At 53.4% G+C, this 13,568-nt stretch overlaps 1 protein-coding gene across 2 annotated transcripts in view; it reads right to left on the reverse strand.

Moving 5' to 3' along the window:
* Positions 1-13,568, reverse strand: part of ATP2A1 (ATPase sarcoplasmic/endoplasmic reticulum Ca2+ transporting 1) — a 30,769-nt gene that overhangs the window by 402 nt on the left and 16,799 nt on the right. The window contains exons 10-22 of one of the 2 annotated variants that reach the window (XM_033217941.1): positions 11,989-12,077; positions 11,627-11,729; positions 11,281-11,412; positions 6,566-6,691; positions 6,239-6,457; positions 3,468-3,803; positions 1,958-2,178; positions 1,655-1,857; positions 1,376-1,461; positions 1,130-1,263; positions 894-1,011; positions 607-724; positions 310-353 (exon numbers count right to left, since the gene is read on the reverse strand). In XM_033217941.1, the coding sequence (XP_033073832.1) occupies positions 349-353; positions 607-724; positions 894-1,011; positions 1,130-1,263; positions 1,376-1,461; positions 1,655-1,857; positions 1,958-2,178; positions 3,468-3,803; positions 6,239-6,457; positions 6,566-6,691; positions 11,281-11,412; positions 11,627-11,729; positions 11,989-12,077 (1,890 nt within the window). In that variant the 3' untranslated portion in view covers positions 310-348. The remainder of the gene's footprint in view (positions 1-309; positions 354-606; positions 725-893; positions 1,012-1,129; positions 1,264-1,375; positions 1,462-1,654; positions 1,858-1,957; positions 2,179-3,467; positions 3,804-6,238; positions 6,458-6,565; positions 6,692-11,280; positions 11,413-11,626; positions 11,730-11,988; positions 12,078-13,568) is intronic. The other variant, XM_033217940.1, reaches the window with a different exon arrangement.

Genomic DNA, 13,568 nt, shown 5'->3' on the forward strand with positions numbered 1-13,568 from the left:
ACTCACCTGTGTCCCCAGACACCCCACCCCCCCACTGCAGCCCCACAGCAGAGACAGCCCAGCACACAGCCAGCGCAACGCAGCGCAGCAGACGGGCCCAGAGGCTGGCACTGCCCAGGGCCTGGGAGCCGAACTGACACCCAGTGGGAGGCCAGCGGCCCACCCCGACTGGAAGCGCAGCAGCAGCAGCGGCAATGGCTCCAGGTGGAGCTGCGAGCGCAAGTGACCTTGGATGCGATGCGCAAGGGGCTGAGGGGCGCGGGTGGCAGGGGCACAGCAGCTGGGGTGAGGGCAAGAAGGGGGTGATACCTGTGACACGGGCTCAAAGAGATGGAGGAGGGGGAACGGTTATCCTATGGCCAGAGAGGACAAGAGGCACTGTTATCAAGGTGGGGAGGCAGTGTGGGGGCTGTGGGGGCTGAGGAGGCAGTGGGGCTGCCCTGGAGACGTGGCCCCTGCAGGTGCAGGGGGAACAGGTGGACACGGGTCCTGCCAGGGCTGAGGAACTTACCACCTGCAAAGTAGGGGGCGGGGTGGGGCAGGGGCAGCATGGAGGGAAGGGCTGTGGTGGAGCCAGGGCTTGGGGACAGAGAGGGCACTCCTTACCCTCTAGGTAGTTCCGAGCAATGAACTTGAGGATTTCGTCGAGCCCAATGACCGGCAGTGAGATCTTGAGGACCATGAGCCAGTGGGCGAGGTCCAGGGCCTGGAGCTTGAAGATCATCTGGGGCAGGGGACAAGCGTCCTCTCAGGAGCGGGTGGGCAGGGAGCCAGAGACTCGCACTGCCCAGCCCACTCCTACCAGCCTCCCACATCGGCATCCCTGGTGGGAGTGGTCATGCCGTGGGCTCCCCAGGGCTGGGGTGGGTGGCCCTGGGCGGAAGAAACCTCACCGGCAGGGGGTCAACGTAGAGGATGAGGAAGTGCAGGGACATGGAGAGGCAGATGGAGCCCACTAGCCAGATGTTCACCCAGGGTGGCATCCGCAGCAGGGACTGGTTCTCGGACAGGCTGCAGAGAGAAAGGGGAGGGAGAAGGCGCAGTGAGGAGGGAGGAGGCAGGTGGCACAGTGGAGGATAGGGGCAGTGGCCTCAGGGGAGGGTGGCAGGCATAGCCGGGGAGGGCCCACCTGTTGAGTGCGTTGCACATCTCGATGGTCACCAGCACGGACAAGGCCATGGTCATGGGCTCAGAGGCCTCGAAGACCTCACAGTCTATGCCCTCGAAGTGGGCGTTGTCCTCGGTGCACTGCATGAAGTGAGTCTGCAAGGAAGGTATGGGAGACTGAGGTCCAGGGCCACCTCCATGCCACCCTCCTGGTCCCCTCCTGCATCCCCGCACCCTCCTGGTCCCCTCCTCTGTGGCCTCCCCCTACCAGCTGGCTGTAGTTGACATGAGGCCCGTCCTCAGCGTACATGAACCACCAGGCAGCCGCTCCCACGGTGGCTGCACCCACATAGCCTGTGGTGGAGAGAGGGGAGTTGGGGGTTAGGGCTGGGGAGATGGGGGGCATCAAGGGTTGAGGGCCTCAAGTGGCCATGGACAGGCTGGCCAAGGAAGAAGACCCTCTCAGCACCTGCGTGGGGAAGCTGGTGTCCCAGAGAGGGGGTTAGTCCCGAGGGGTGGGGAGGATCAAGGAACCCCTCCAGCTCACCCCCGATTGCCATGTAGCGGAAGAAGAGCCAGCCACTGATGAGAGGCTCCTTGGGGCTCCGGGGGGGCCGGTCCATGATGTCCAGGTCTGGTGGGTTGAAGCCCAGGGCTGTGGCTGGGAGCCCGTCGGTCACCAAGTTCACCCACAGCAGCTGCACCGGGATCAGGGCCTCGGGCAGCCCCAGGGCAGCAGTCAGGAAGATGCTGTGGGAAGGAGGTGGTCACATCTCTGTCCTGCCTCCCAGACCTGCAGCCACCCCACCCTGACCCCGGCTTCCTTCTGGACGCCCACCCAGCTGCTCACCAGACCACCTCGCCCACGTTGGAGGAAATGAGGTAGCGGATGAACTGCTTCATGTTGTTATAGATGGCGCGGCCCTCCTCCACAGCAGCTACGATGGTGGAGAAGTTGTCGTCGGCCAGCACCATCTCAGAGGCAGTCTTGGCCACAGCAGTGCCAGATCCCATGGCAATGCCAATCTCGGCCTTCTTCAGGGCAGGGGCATCATTGACGCCATCACCTGTCTGAGGGAGGAGGAGGAGGTGGGCTTAGGGCACCTTCACACATCCCTCCTTTTTAAAAAAGTTTTCATTTTAGGGATGAGGTCTCACTGTGTTGCCCAGGCTGGTCTCGAACTCCTGGGTTCAAACAGTCCTCCTGCCTCAACCTCCCAAAGTATTGGGATTACAGGCATGAGCCACCACACCTGGCCAAAAGCTCAGTTTAGAACAAGATTGACACACTTTTTTTTTTTTGAAACTGAGTCTCACTCTGTCGCCCAGGCTGGAATGGAGTGGCGCAATCTCGGCTCACTGCAAACTCGGCTCACTGCAAACTCCGCCTCCCAGGTTCAAGCAGTTCTCTTGTCTCAGCCTCCTGAGTAACTGGACTACAGACACGTGCTACCATGCATGGCCAATTTTTGTATTTTTTGGTAGAGATGGGGTCTTGTCATGTTGGGCCAGGCTGGTCTCATCAACTCCTGACCTCAGGTGATCTGCCTGCCTCAGCCTCCTTAAGTTCTGGGATTACAGGCGTGAGCCGTTGTGCCTGGCTTTTTTTTTTTTTTTTTTTCTGAGACGGAGTCTCGCTCTGATGTCTAGGCTGGAGTGCAGTGGCGCCATCTCGGCTCACTGCAAGCTCCGCCTCCTGGATTCACGCCATTCTCCTGCCTCAGCCTCCCGAATAGCTGGGACTATAGGCGCCTGCCACCACGCCTGGCTAATTTTTTGTATTTTTAGTAGAGACAGGGTTTCACTGTGTTAGCCAGGATGGTCTCGATCTCCTGACCTCGTGATCTGCCTGCCTCGGTCTCCCAAAGTGCTGGGATTACAGGTGTGAGCCACTGCGCCCGGCCTTCATTTTTTTTTTTTTTTTTTTTTTTGAGAGAGGGTCTCACTCTGCTGCCCAGGCTGAAGTTCAGTAGTGCAGTCATAGCTCACTGCACCCTCAAACTACAGTGCTCAAGTGATCCTCCCACCTCAGGCTCCCAAGTAGCTAGGACCACAAACATGTGCCACTGTGAGGCTAAATTTATTTTTAAAGTTTTGTTTTAGTAGAGATGAGGTCTTGCTGTGTTGCCCAGGCTGGTCTCGAGCTCCTGACCTCAAGTGATCTGCCCATCTCAGCCTCCCAAAGTGCTAGGATTACAGGCCCAGCCCACATACCCTCCTTTAGACTCTTCCTTCAGGATCTGAATCCCCACCCTTCTTGCATCTTACCAGGGCCCTCCTGCCCTGGGCCCCATTCTCCCCAGCACAGTCATCTGGTCATCTCCATGAACACTAAGGCCCAGCCGCCTGGGGCCTCTCACCATGGCTGTGATCTCATCGAAGGACTGCAGGTACTCCACAATCTTGGACTTGTGCGAGGGCTCCACGCGGGCGAAGCAGCAGGCACGTCGGCAGGCTTCCCGCTGTTCAGGCAGAGGCAGGTCATCGAACTCTCGGCCCGTGTAGGCGCGATCGGCCACCTCCTCGTTCTCCCCAAAGATGCCAATTCGCCGGCAGATGGCAATGGCTGTGCCCTTGTTGTCCCCAGTGATCATGATCACCCGGATCCCAGCGTCACGGCACAGCTGGATGGAGCCCATGACCTCCTTGCGTGGAGGGTCCAGCATGCCCACCACGCCCACGAATGTCAGGTCCGTCTGGGGAGATACAGCAGAGAGCCACTGGTCAGATGGGGATCTGGAAAACTCCCCTGGAGGAAGCTGGTAGAGGGTAGGGATGGGGTGAAAGGTCAGGAAGTGGTGGTGGGGGACAGGAAGACTGAACCCTAGACTTGCGGCCTCAGGGCCTGGTGTCACACCTCAGTGGGGCCTTGGAAGCTCAGAGGCAGGAAATGTCTCATTCATCTAAGCACCTGCAGGTGCTGATGGTACCAGGCCCATCATGGGTCCAGATCATACTTTTTTTTTTTTTTTTTTTTTTTTTTTAGAGACAGGTATTGCTCTGTCCCTCAGGCTGGAGTGCAGTGGTGCAACAGAGTGATCATAGCTCACTGCAGCCTCAGTCTACCGGGCTCAAGCGATACTCCTACCTCACCCTCCCAAGTAGCTTGGACTACAGGCATGCACCACCGTGTCCAGCTAATTTTTTTTTTTTTTTTTAATTTTTAGTAGAGAAAGGATCTTGCTGTGTTGCCCAGGCTGGTCTCAAACTCCTGGGCTCAATAGATCCTCTGGCCTCAGCCTCCCAGTGTGCTGGGATTACAGGCATAAGCTACCATGCCCAGCCCAAATCGTGTCTCTTTCCTTTTTTTCTTTTTTGGCTTTTGAGATGGGCTCTTGCTCTGTCACCCAGCTGGAGTGCAATGGCAATGGCACGATCTCAGCTCACTGCAACCTCTGCCTCCCGAGTTCAGGCGATTCTCTGCCTCAGCCTCCTGAGTAGCTGGGATTACAAGTGCGCACCACCATGCCTGGCTAATTTTTTAATTTTATAGTACAGACTTGGTTTTACCATGTTGGCCAGGTTGGTCTCAAACTCCTGACCTCAAGTGATCTGCCGGCCTTGGCCTCCCAAAGTGCTGGCATTATAGGTGTGAGCCCTGATACGTGGCCCCCAAATTGTGTCTTTTTTTTTCGGGATGGAGTCTCGCTCTGTTGCCCAGGCTGGAGTGCAGTGGTGCAATCTCTGCACACTGCAACCTCCACCTCCTGGGTTCAAGCGATTCTCCTGCCTCAGCCTCTGGAGTAGCAGGGATTACAGGTGCCCACCACCACGCCAGGCTAATTTTTGTATTTTTAGTAGAGACGGAGTTTCACCATATTGGCCAGGCTGGTCTCAAACTCCTGACCTTGTGATCTGCCTGCCTTGGCCTCCCAAAATGCTGGGATTACAGACGTGAGCCACCACACCCAGCCAAAATGTGTCTTTCATAGAAAGAATGTTAACTGGAAGTGAGGTACTGCTTTCTGCTTTTGGCAGTGCCACTATGTGACCCACAACTTAAAAGAAATCCCCTGTATAAAATGAAAGGAGGAACTGGTGCCGTTCCGGGTGCTGGTCCAGTACAAGTAAGGAGTCTTTGCCAGAACACAGATCAATTGCCTCAAGACAGTCTCGCTACAGAAAACACAACAGCTGAACCCCCTATGTGCTCAGTGGCATTGGCTCATGTTCTGGTTCCAGTGGCTCACCTTGTCACCGAGCACAGATCACATTTAGAGTAACACTGGGCTAGACGATTACCAAGGTTCATTCTTTCTTTTTTTGTGTGTGTGTGTTTTTTTTCTATTTTGTTTTTAGAGACAGGGCCTTGTTTGTCATGCAGGCTGGAGTGCAGTGGTGTAATCATGGCTCACTGCAGCCTCCAACTCCTGGGATCAAGTGATCCTCCCACTTCAGGCTCCCCAGTAGCTGGGACTACAGGTGTGTGTCACCATGTCCAGTTCATCTCTTTTCTTTTAACATTTTTAAAAATTTATTTTACTTTTTACCCAGACCCCCATGAATTTAACCAGCTAATTAAAAAAAAAATTTTTTTTTTTTTGAGACAGAGTCTCGCTCTGTCGCCCAGGCTGGAGTGCAGTGGCGCGATCTCGGCTCACTGCAAGCTCCGCCTCCCGGGTTCACGCCATTCTCCTGCCTCAGCCTCTCGAGTAACTGGAACTACAGGCACCTGCCACCTCACCCGGCTAGATTTTTGTATTTTTTTTTTTTTTAGTAGAGACGGGGTTTCACCGTGTTAGCCAGGATGGTCTCGGTCTCCTCACCTCGTGATCTGCCCGTCTCGGCCTCCCAAAGTGCTGGGATTACAGGCTTGAGCCACCGCGCCAGGCCAAAAATTTTTTTTTTATAGAGATGGAGTCTCACTTCATTGCCCAGGCTGGTCTTAAACTCCTGGGCTCAAGTGCTGTTCCCACCTCAGCTTCCCAAATTGCTGAGATTACAGGTGTGAGCCATTGCACCTGGGCCTTCCAAGGTTCTTTGAAACTCTAGTGTCCTGTGATTCCATGGCCTGCACTAAGGAGCCATCGACTTGACTGACAAGGTAGGAAATGATCTGGGTGGTGGAGCTGTGAGTGGATGGCTGGGACCCGGCCCTTCACCAGCTTCATGAGAGTGGGAGGCTCCTTACCTCATATTCTAGGAACCTGGCAGAGTCATCCAGGATCATTTCCTCTCGCTTCGGGGGGGTGTCCCTTGTGGCCAGGGCCAAGCAGCGCAGGGTGTCCCGGCCAGTGCCCCACTCCTTGATCACTGCCATGATCTTCTCCTTCACTGGCCCCGTCAGTGGCACCCGGGTGGTGCCAACTCGCACATAGTTACAGCGGTCGATGACGCCCTCGGGGGCACCCTAGGAGACCAGAACAGCATTCAGAGACCACCACTTTCCTTCCAGGGCACAGTGACAGGGGCCAGGAGTAGGAAGAAGAGGGGGCTGAGGCGCATTCTGATTTCTGACCTTGACAAACATCTTGTTGCCCACAGCAGCCCGGGAAGATTTGGCTGGGGAGCAATAGACAGACATGGACTTCCTGTCTCGGGAGAACTCCAGGGTGAATTCCTTCTTCATTAGCTGGCGGATCACCTGGAGAGGAGACAGGGAGGAGAGACCAGGTCTCTTAAAAATGGTCAAAAAGAGGCCGGGCGTGGTGGCTCAAGCCTGTAATCCCAGCACTTTGGGAGGCCGAGACGGGCGGATCACGAGGTCAGGAGATCGAGACCATCCTGGCTAACACGGTGAAACCCCGTCTCTACTAAAATACAAAAAAAAAAAAAACTAGCCGGTCGAGGTGGCGGGTGCCTGTAGTCCCAGCTACTTGGGAGGCTGAGGCAGGAGAATGGCGTAAACCCGGGAGGCGGAGCTTGCAGTGAGCTGAGATCCAGCCACTGCACTCCAGTCCGGGCGACAGAGCGAGACTCCGCTTCAAAAAAAAAAAAAAAGGTCAAAAAGAATCTGGAGGTCAGAGCAGACCCCAAGCTAAGGCTGAGACGAATGCTAAGTCTGGTCCCTACAGCACAAAAGGAGAAGATCCCAAGGCTAGTGTTGCCATGGTGCTTCAGGGTCCCAGGTTAAAGTACAGGAGAAACAGGATGGCCTATTGTGGCACTGTCCCATAGAACTTTCATTATCAGCCAGGCGTGGTAGCTCATGCCTGTAATCCCAGCATTTTGGGAGGCTGAGGCGGGTGAATCACTTGAGGTCAGGATTTCGAGACCAGCCTGGCCAACAAGGTGAAACCCCATCTCTACTAAAAATACAGAAATTAGCCGGGCACAGGTTTCAGTGAGCCAAGATCACGCCATTGCACTCCAGCCTGTGTGACAAAGCAAGACTCCATCTCAGATAAAAGAAAAAAAACTTTCATTGTTTGCTTATTTTTATTTACTTATTTTTTCTTTAGAGACAGGGTCTTGGGCTGTCTCCCAGGCTGAAGTACAGTGACGTGATCATGGCCCACTGCAGCCTTGGCTCTGGCAATCCTCCTGCCTCAGCCTCCCAGCCAGCTGAGTAGCTGGGACCACAGGTGTATGCCACCACTCCAGGCTAATTTTAAAAAAGTATTTTAAAGATAGAGTCTCCCAGCCGGGCGTGGTGGCTCAAGCCTGTAATCCCAGCACTTTGGGAGGCCGAGACGGGTGGATCACGAGGTCAGGAGATCAAGACCATCCTGGCTAACCCGGTGAAACCCCGTCTCTACTAAAAATACAAAAAACTAGCCTGGTGAGGTGGCGGGCGCCTGTAGTCCCAGCTACTTGGGAGGCTGAGGCAGGAGAATGGCGTGAACCCGGGAGGCGGAGCTTGCCGTGAGCTGAGATCCAGCCACTGCACTCCAGCCCGGGCGACAGAGCAAGACTCTGTCTCAAAAAAAAAAAAAAAAAAAAAAAAAGATAGAGTCTCCCGGCCGGGCGTGGTGGCTCAAGCCTGTAATCTCAGCACTTTCGGAGGCCGAGACGGGCGGATCACGAGGTCAGGAGATCAAGACCATCCTAGCTAACCTGGTGAAACCCCGTCTCTACTAAAAATACAAAAAACTAGCCAGGTGAGGTGAAGGGCGCCTGTAGTCCCAGCTACTTGGGAGGCTTAGGCAGGAGAATGGCGTAAACCCGGGAGGCAGAGCTTGCAGTGAGCTGAGATCCGGCCACTGCACTCCAGCCTGGGTGACAGAGTGAGACTCTGTCTCAAAAAAAAAAAAAAAGATAGAGTCTCCCTATGTTGCCCAGCCTGGTTTCACTCCTGGCCTCAAGCAATCCTCTTGCCTTGGCCTCCGAAAGCATTGGGATTATAGGCATGAACCACCACACCTGGCCCTATAACTTTCAGTAATAATAGAAATGTTCTGTGATCTGCACTGTACAATTGGTACAACTGAGCAGTTGCTGTGGAGCATTGGAGGCGCTCTGTATGTTATTTAATTTGAATTAATTTTTATTTATTTATATTGAGATGGAGTCTTGCTCTGTTGCTCAGGCTGGAGTGCAGTGGCACAATCTTGGCTCACTACAACCTCTGCCTCTCAGGTTCGAGTCATTCTCCTGCCTTAGCCCCCCGAGTAGCTGGGATTTTAGGCACACGACACCACGTCCAGCTAATTTTTGTATTTTTTAGTAGTAGACCAACCTGACCAACATGGAGAACCCCCGTCTCTATTAAAAATACAGAATTAGCTGGGCGTGGTGGCACATGCCTGTAATCACAGCTACTCGGGAGGCTGAGGCAGGTGAATCACTTGAACCCGGGAGGCGGAGGTTTCGGTGAGCCGAGATCACACCATTGCACTCCAGCCTGGGCAACAAGAGGGAAACTCTGTCTCAAAAAAAAAAAAAAAAAAAAAAAAAAAAGAAGGCTGGGCGCAGTGGCTCACGCCTGTAATTCCAACACTTTGGGAGGCTGAGGCAGGCGGATCACAAGGTCAAGAGTTTGAGACCAGCCGGGTGCCGTGGCTCAAGCCTGTAATCCCAGCACTTTGGGAGGCCGAGACGGGCGGATCACAAGGTCAGGAGATCAAGACCATCCTGGCGAACACGGTGAAACCCCGTCTCCACTAAAAAAAAAAAAATACAAAAATCTAGCCGGGCGAGGTGGCGGGCACCTGTAGTCCCAGCTACTCGGGAGGCTGAGGCAGGAGAATGGCGTAAACCCAGGAGGCGGAGCTTGCAGTTGCTGAGATCCGGCCACTGCAGTCCAGCCTGGAGACAGAGCGAGACTCCGTCTTAAAAAAAAAAAAAAAAAAAGAGAGACCAGCCTGACCAACATGGTGAAACCCCATCTCTACTAAAAATACAAAAATTAATTGGTGTGGTGGCACATGCCTGTAATTCCAGCTACTCAGGAGGCTGAGGCAAGAGAATTGCTTGAACCTGGGAGGTGGAGGTTGCACTGAGCCAAGATCACCCTACTGCACTTCAGCCTGGGCAAAAGGAGAGAGACTGCGTCTCAAAAAAATAACCTCGTCTTTACTAAAATACAAAAAGTTAGCTGGGCGTGGTGGCTTGCATCTGTAATCCCAGCTACTAGGGAGGCTGAGGCGGGAGAATTGCTTGAACCTGGGAGGCGGAGGTTGTGGTGAGCTGAGATCGTGCCACTGTACTCCAGAATGGGTGACAGAGCAAGATTGTCTCAAAACAGACAAACAAAAAGAATGAAAGCCTTTTTCACCAAATGTATCATGGATACTTCTCCAAAAAATAAAACAAAAATAAAAGGAATAGAAAATCAATAGCCAGGAGAAATGGTGCATGCCTATAGCTTCATCTACTTGAAAGGCTGAGGCAGGAGGACCACTTGAGGCCAGGAGTTAAAGGCCGCAGTGCATTATGATCATACCTATGAATAGCCATTGTACTCCAGCCTGAGCGACAGGCCAAGACCCCATCTCAAAAATAAATAAATAAAAATGTATGTTTGCATTATAATTTATAAAATTTTTAAATTAATCCTCTATTGTAAGTATTTAAGTTGCTTTCAGTTTGTTTATTTTTAAGACAGGGTCTCCCTCTGTTGCCCAGGCTGCAGTGCAGTGGTGCAATCACTGCTCACTATAGCCTTGACCTCCTGGGCTCAAGCAGTCCTTGCACCTTAGCCTTCCTAGTAGCCAGAGGACAGTTTTTCACCACCACACCCAACTAATTTTTTTCTTTCTTTATCTTTTTTTTTTTGAGACGGAGTCTCGCTCTGTCGCCCAGGCTAGAGCACAGTGGCGTGATCTCAGCTCACTGCAAGCTCCGCCTCCCGGGTTCACGCCATTCTCCTGCCTCAGCCTCCTGAGTAGCTGGGACTGCAGACACCTGACACCACGCCCGGCTAATTTTTTGTATTTTTAGTAGAGATGGGGTTTCACCATGTTAGCCAGGATGGTCTCGATCTCCTGACCTCGTGATCCGTCCACCCCGGCCTCCCAAAGTGCCGGGATTACCGGCGTGAGCCCCCGCGCCCGGCCCTTTTGTTTGTTTGTTTGTTTGTAGAGATGGGGTCTCACTATGTTGCCTAGGCCGGTCTTGAACTCCTGGGCTCAAGTGATCCTCCCACCTCAGCCTCCCAGAACGCTGGAACTACAGGCGTGAGTCTCTGTGTCTTACCTGCTTTTTTGTTATATTAAATAAAGTAGCAATGAGCATTTTGCATATATAAAAAAAGAGAGAAAGAGAGAAATGTGGGGAATATAATTCACCAGAGAGAGGCGCTTAATGGAGACATTCAGCAAGTATCAATAGCAATAACTGGGAGTGACAGTCCCAGAAGTGGCCAGGTTCATCTGGGCAAGGAAAGGCTTTCCCTGTAGGTGCAGCAGCCACATTTCCTAAATCCAAAGTTAGGACTCATGATCTGCTGAAAACAAGTATGCTTCTAGAAACAAAGGGATAACAGATGAAGTTGGGGCTGCTCCTGGATGGGTCCCTTGTAGTTTCCGTGTCCAGCTTTGTCCACTTCAACTCAGGACACAGCAGGCAGAAGTGATCATAGATCCATCAAGGGCATAGCTGCCAGGCAGCCCCAGGGACAATGGGTCCCACCCACATCAGCCTGCGGAGAAGCTGCGGGGGGCCGTCCACTGCCTAGGTGGGGTCCCAGCACAGGCACTAGGCTCTACTCAGTCCAACCAGGGCCTCTGCCTTCCTCTGGTCTGTGCAGCATAGAGTGGAGATGGCCCTGTGGCAGGGGTTCTGCAGGCTCACCGAGTTGCAGGCGTTGGCTCTCTCCACCTTCGAGAGGTTTCTCACATCTGTGTTGAATACATTCATCTTCTCCACCAGGGTGGTGAGTGCTGTCTCGGTGGCCTCGCCAACCTTCTCATAGACACCTTTGGCCTGAGATGGGCAGAGGAGGAAGAGGAAGTCGGTGCCCCAGGCTCCCACCTGTCACACCCACCTTCCACCTAGTGTAAGAAGGAAGCAAACCACTGCCTCCCTTGCACGCTGGCAGAGGACTGGGTGTACTGGGTCCCCTTCCTCCAACCCTTTCCTCCTGGCCTTCAGAGGAGGCTCAGACTCTGAGCCAACTGGAAGGGGAAGGAGAGGTTACCTCGTTGAAGTCCAAGGAGGAGTCATTGCAGAGGGCACAGATGGTGGCCAGCTCCACCAGCCCGTCATACTGCCCTGGCCGGACTGGCTTATCATTCTTCAAGCTGGCAGCAGGGTCGGAGGAGGAAGGGACAGAGACAGTGGAGAAGAACAGGGAATGAGATGCGGAGAGGGCACAGGAAGAGCAGGCAGCAGAGGGTCAGGAAGGACAGTGGGGAGAGCCAACTTGGATATCAGGAGAGAACAAGCTCAGGGAGGAAGGGGAGAGTGAAAGGAAAGCAAAGCCACATGGAGGGCCCCAGGGAAAATGGGGGTGTGGGGAGGGGCATGAGGAGCTGGGGAGAAGTTGCCTGGGTGACTTACACCTCTCCCTCTGGAGCGTAAGTGGAGCCAGTGATGGAGAACTCATTCAGGAGGCAGATGTCCCCATCCACCTTATCAATGATAAACATCTGCAGGGGAGAAGGGCAGGCACACAGATGTCCACCTCTCCCCATGCCGAGGCGGGCACCTGCATCAAAGGAGGCCTATGCTGCCAACACCTACCCTCCCACCCTCCTACTCACCCCTCCCTGTCCCCCACCCCCCGTATACCCTACCCACTTCCCACCAAGCTGTTGCAATCATTCTCCATCAACAGCCTTAAAACAATCGTTACTGAGACTGGGCGAGGTGGCTCACACCTGTAATCCCAGCACTTTAGGAGGCTGAGGCGGGTGGATCACCTGGCAGGAGTTCAAGACCATCCTGGCCAACATGGTGAAACCCTGTCTCTACTAAAAATACAAAAATTAGCCAGGCGTGGTGGCACGTGCCTGTAATCCCAGCTACTCCGGAGGCTGAAGCAGGAGAATCGCTTGAAGCTGGGAGGCAGAGGTTACGGTGAGCCGGGATCATGCCATTGTACTCCAGCCTGGCAACAAGAGCCAAACTCTCAAAATAAAAATAAAAAGATAAAAATAAAACACACACACACAAACAAGAGTGACTGCAGGCTGTGCTGGAGCTTCTGTAGATCAGTTAATAAAATAAGATGGAACACAATAAGGTGTGGTGGGGACTGTGGCAAAGAGCCGACCTATTGGCACCTGGACCATCTATAGCTCCAGCTGCATGTGGCCAGATCTTCCAGTTTTGCAGGAAGAGCTAGAAATTCAGGTTACCTTCCTATGAAATCTCTTGACTTTTTCTTTCTTTCTTTCTTTTTTTTTTTTTTTTGAGACAGGTTCTTGCTCTGTTGCCCAGGCTAGAATACAGTGGTGTGATCATAGCTCATTGCAGCCTCAACCTCCCAGGCTCAAGTGATCCTCCCACCTCAGTCTACCCAAGTAGTTGGGGCCACAGGCACATGCCACCATGCCTGTCTCTCTCGCTCTCTCTCTCTTTTTTTTTTTTTTTTGGTAGAAATTTGGTCTCACTATGTTGCCCAGGCTGGTTTTGAACTCCTGGGCTCAAGTGATCTTCCTGCCTTGGCCTCCCAAAGTGCTGGGAGTACAGGTACCCACCATGATGCTGGGAGTACAGGCATGCCCAGCCTCCTGACTTTCAAAAATATGGGCAATTCTTTTTTTTTTTTGAGATGCAGTTTCACTCTTGTTGACCAGGCTAGTGCAATCTCAGCTCACTGCAACCACCGCCTCCCCGGTTCAAGTGATTCTCCTGCCTCAGCCTCCAGAGTAGCTGGGAGTACAGGCATGTACCACCACACCCAGTTAATGTTGTATTTTTAGTAGAGACAGAATTTCGCCATGTTGGCCAGGCTGGTCCCGAACTCCTGACCTCAGGTGATCCACTCACCTTGGCCTCCCAAAGTGCTGGGATTACAGGCGTGAGAATTCATTCATTTTTATGAAACACGACAGGAGCCAAGTCACACAAGTCTGTGGTCTGGCTTTGTGGCCTGTGCATTAGAGGGATGTGGAGAACGCAGTGCCCAGGAGGAG

The sequence above is a fragment of the Trachypithecus francoisi genome, unplaced genomic scaffold, assembly GCF_009764315.1.
Source record: "Trachypithecus francoisi isolate TF-2019V2 unplaced genomic scaffold, Tfra_2.0 Lachesis_group10, whole genome shotgun sequence".
Taxonomy (NCBI): domain Eukaryota; kingdom Metazoa; phylum Chordata; class Mammalia; order Primates; family Cercopithecidae; genus Trachypithecus; species Trachypithecus francoisi.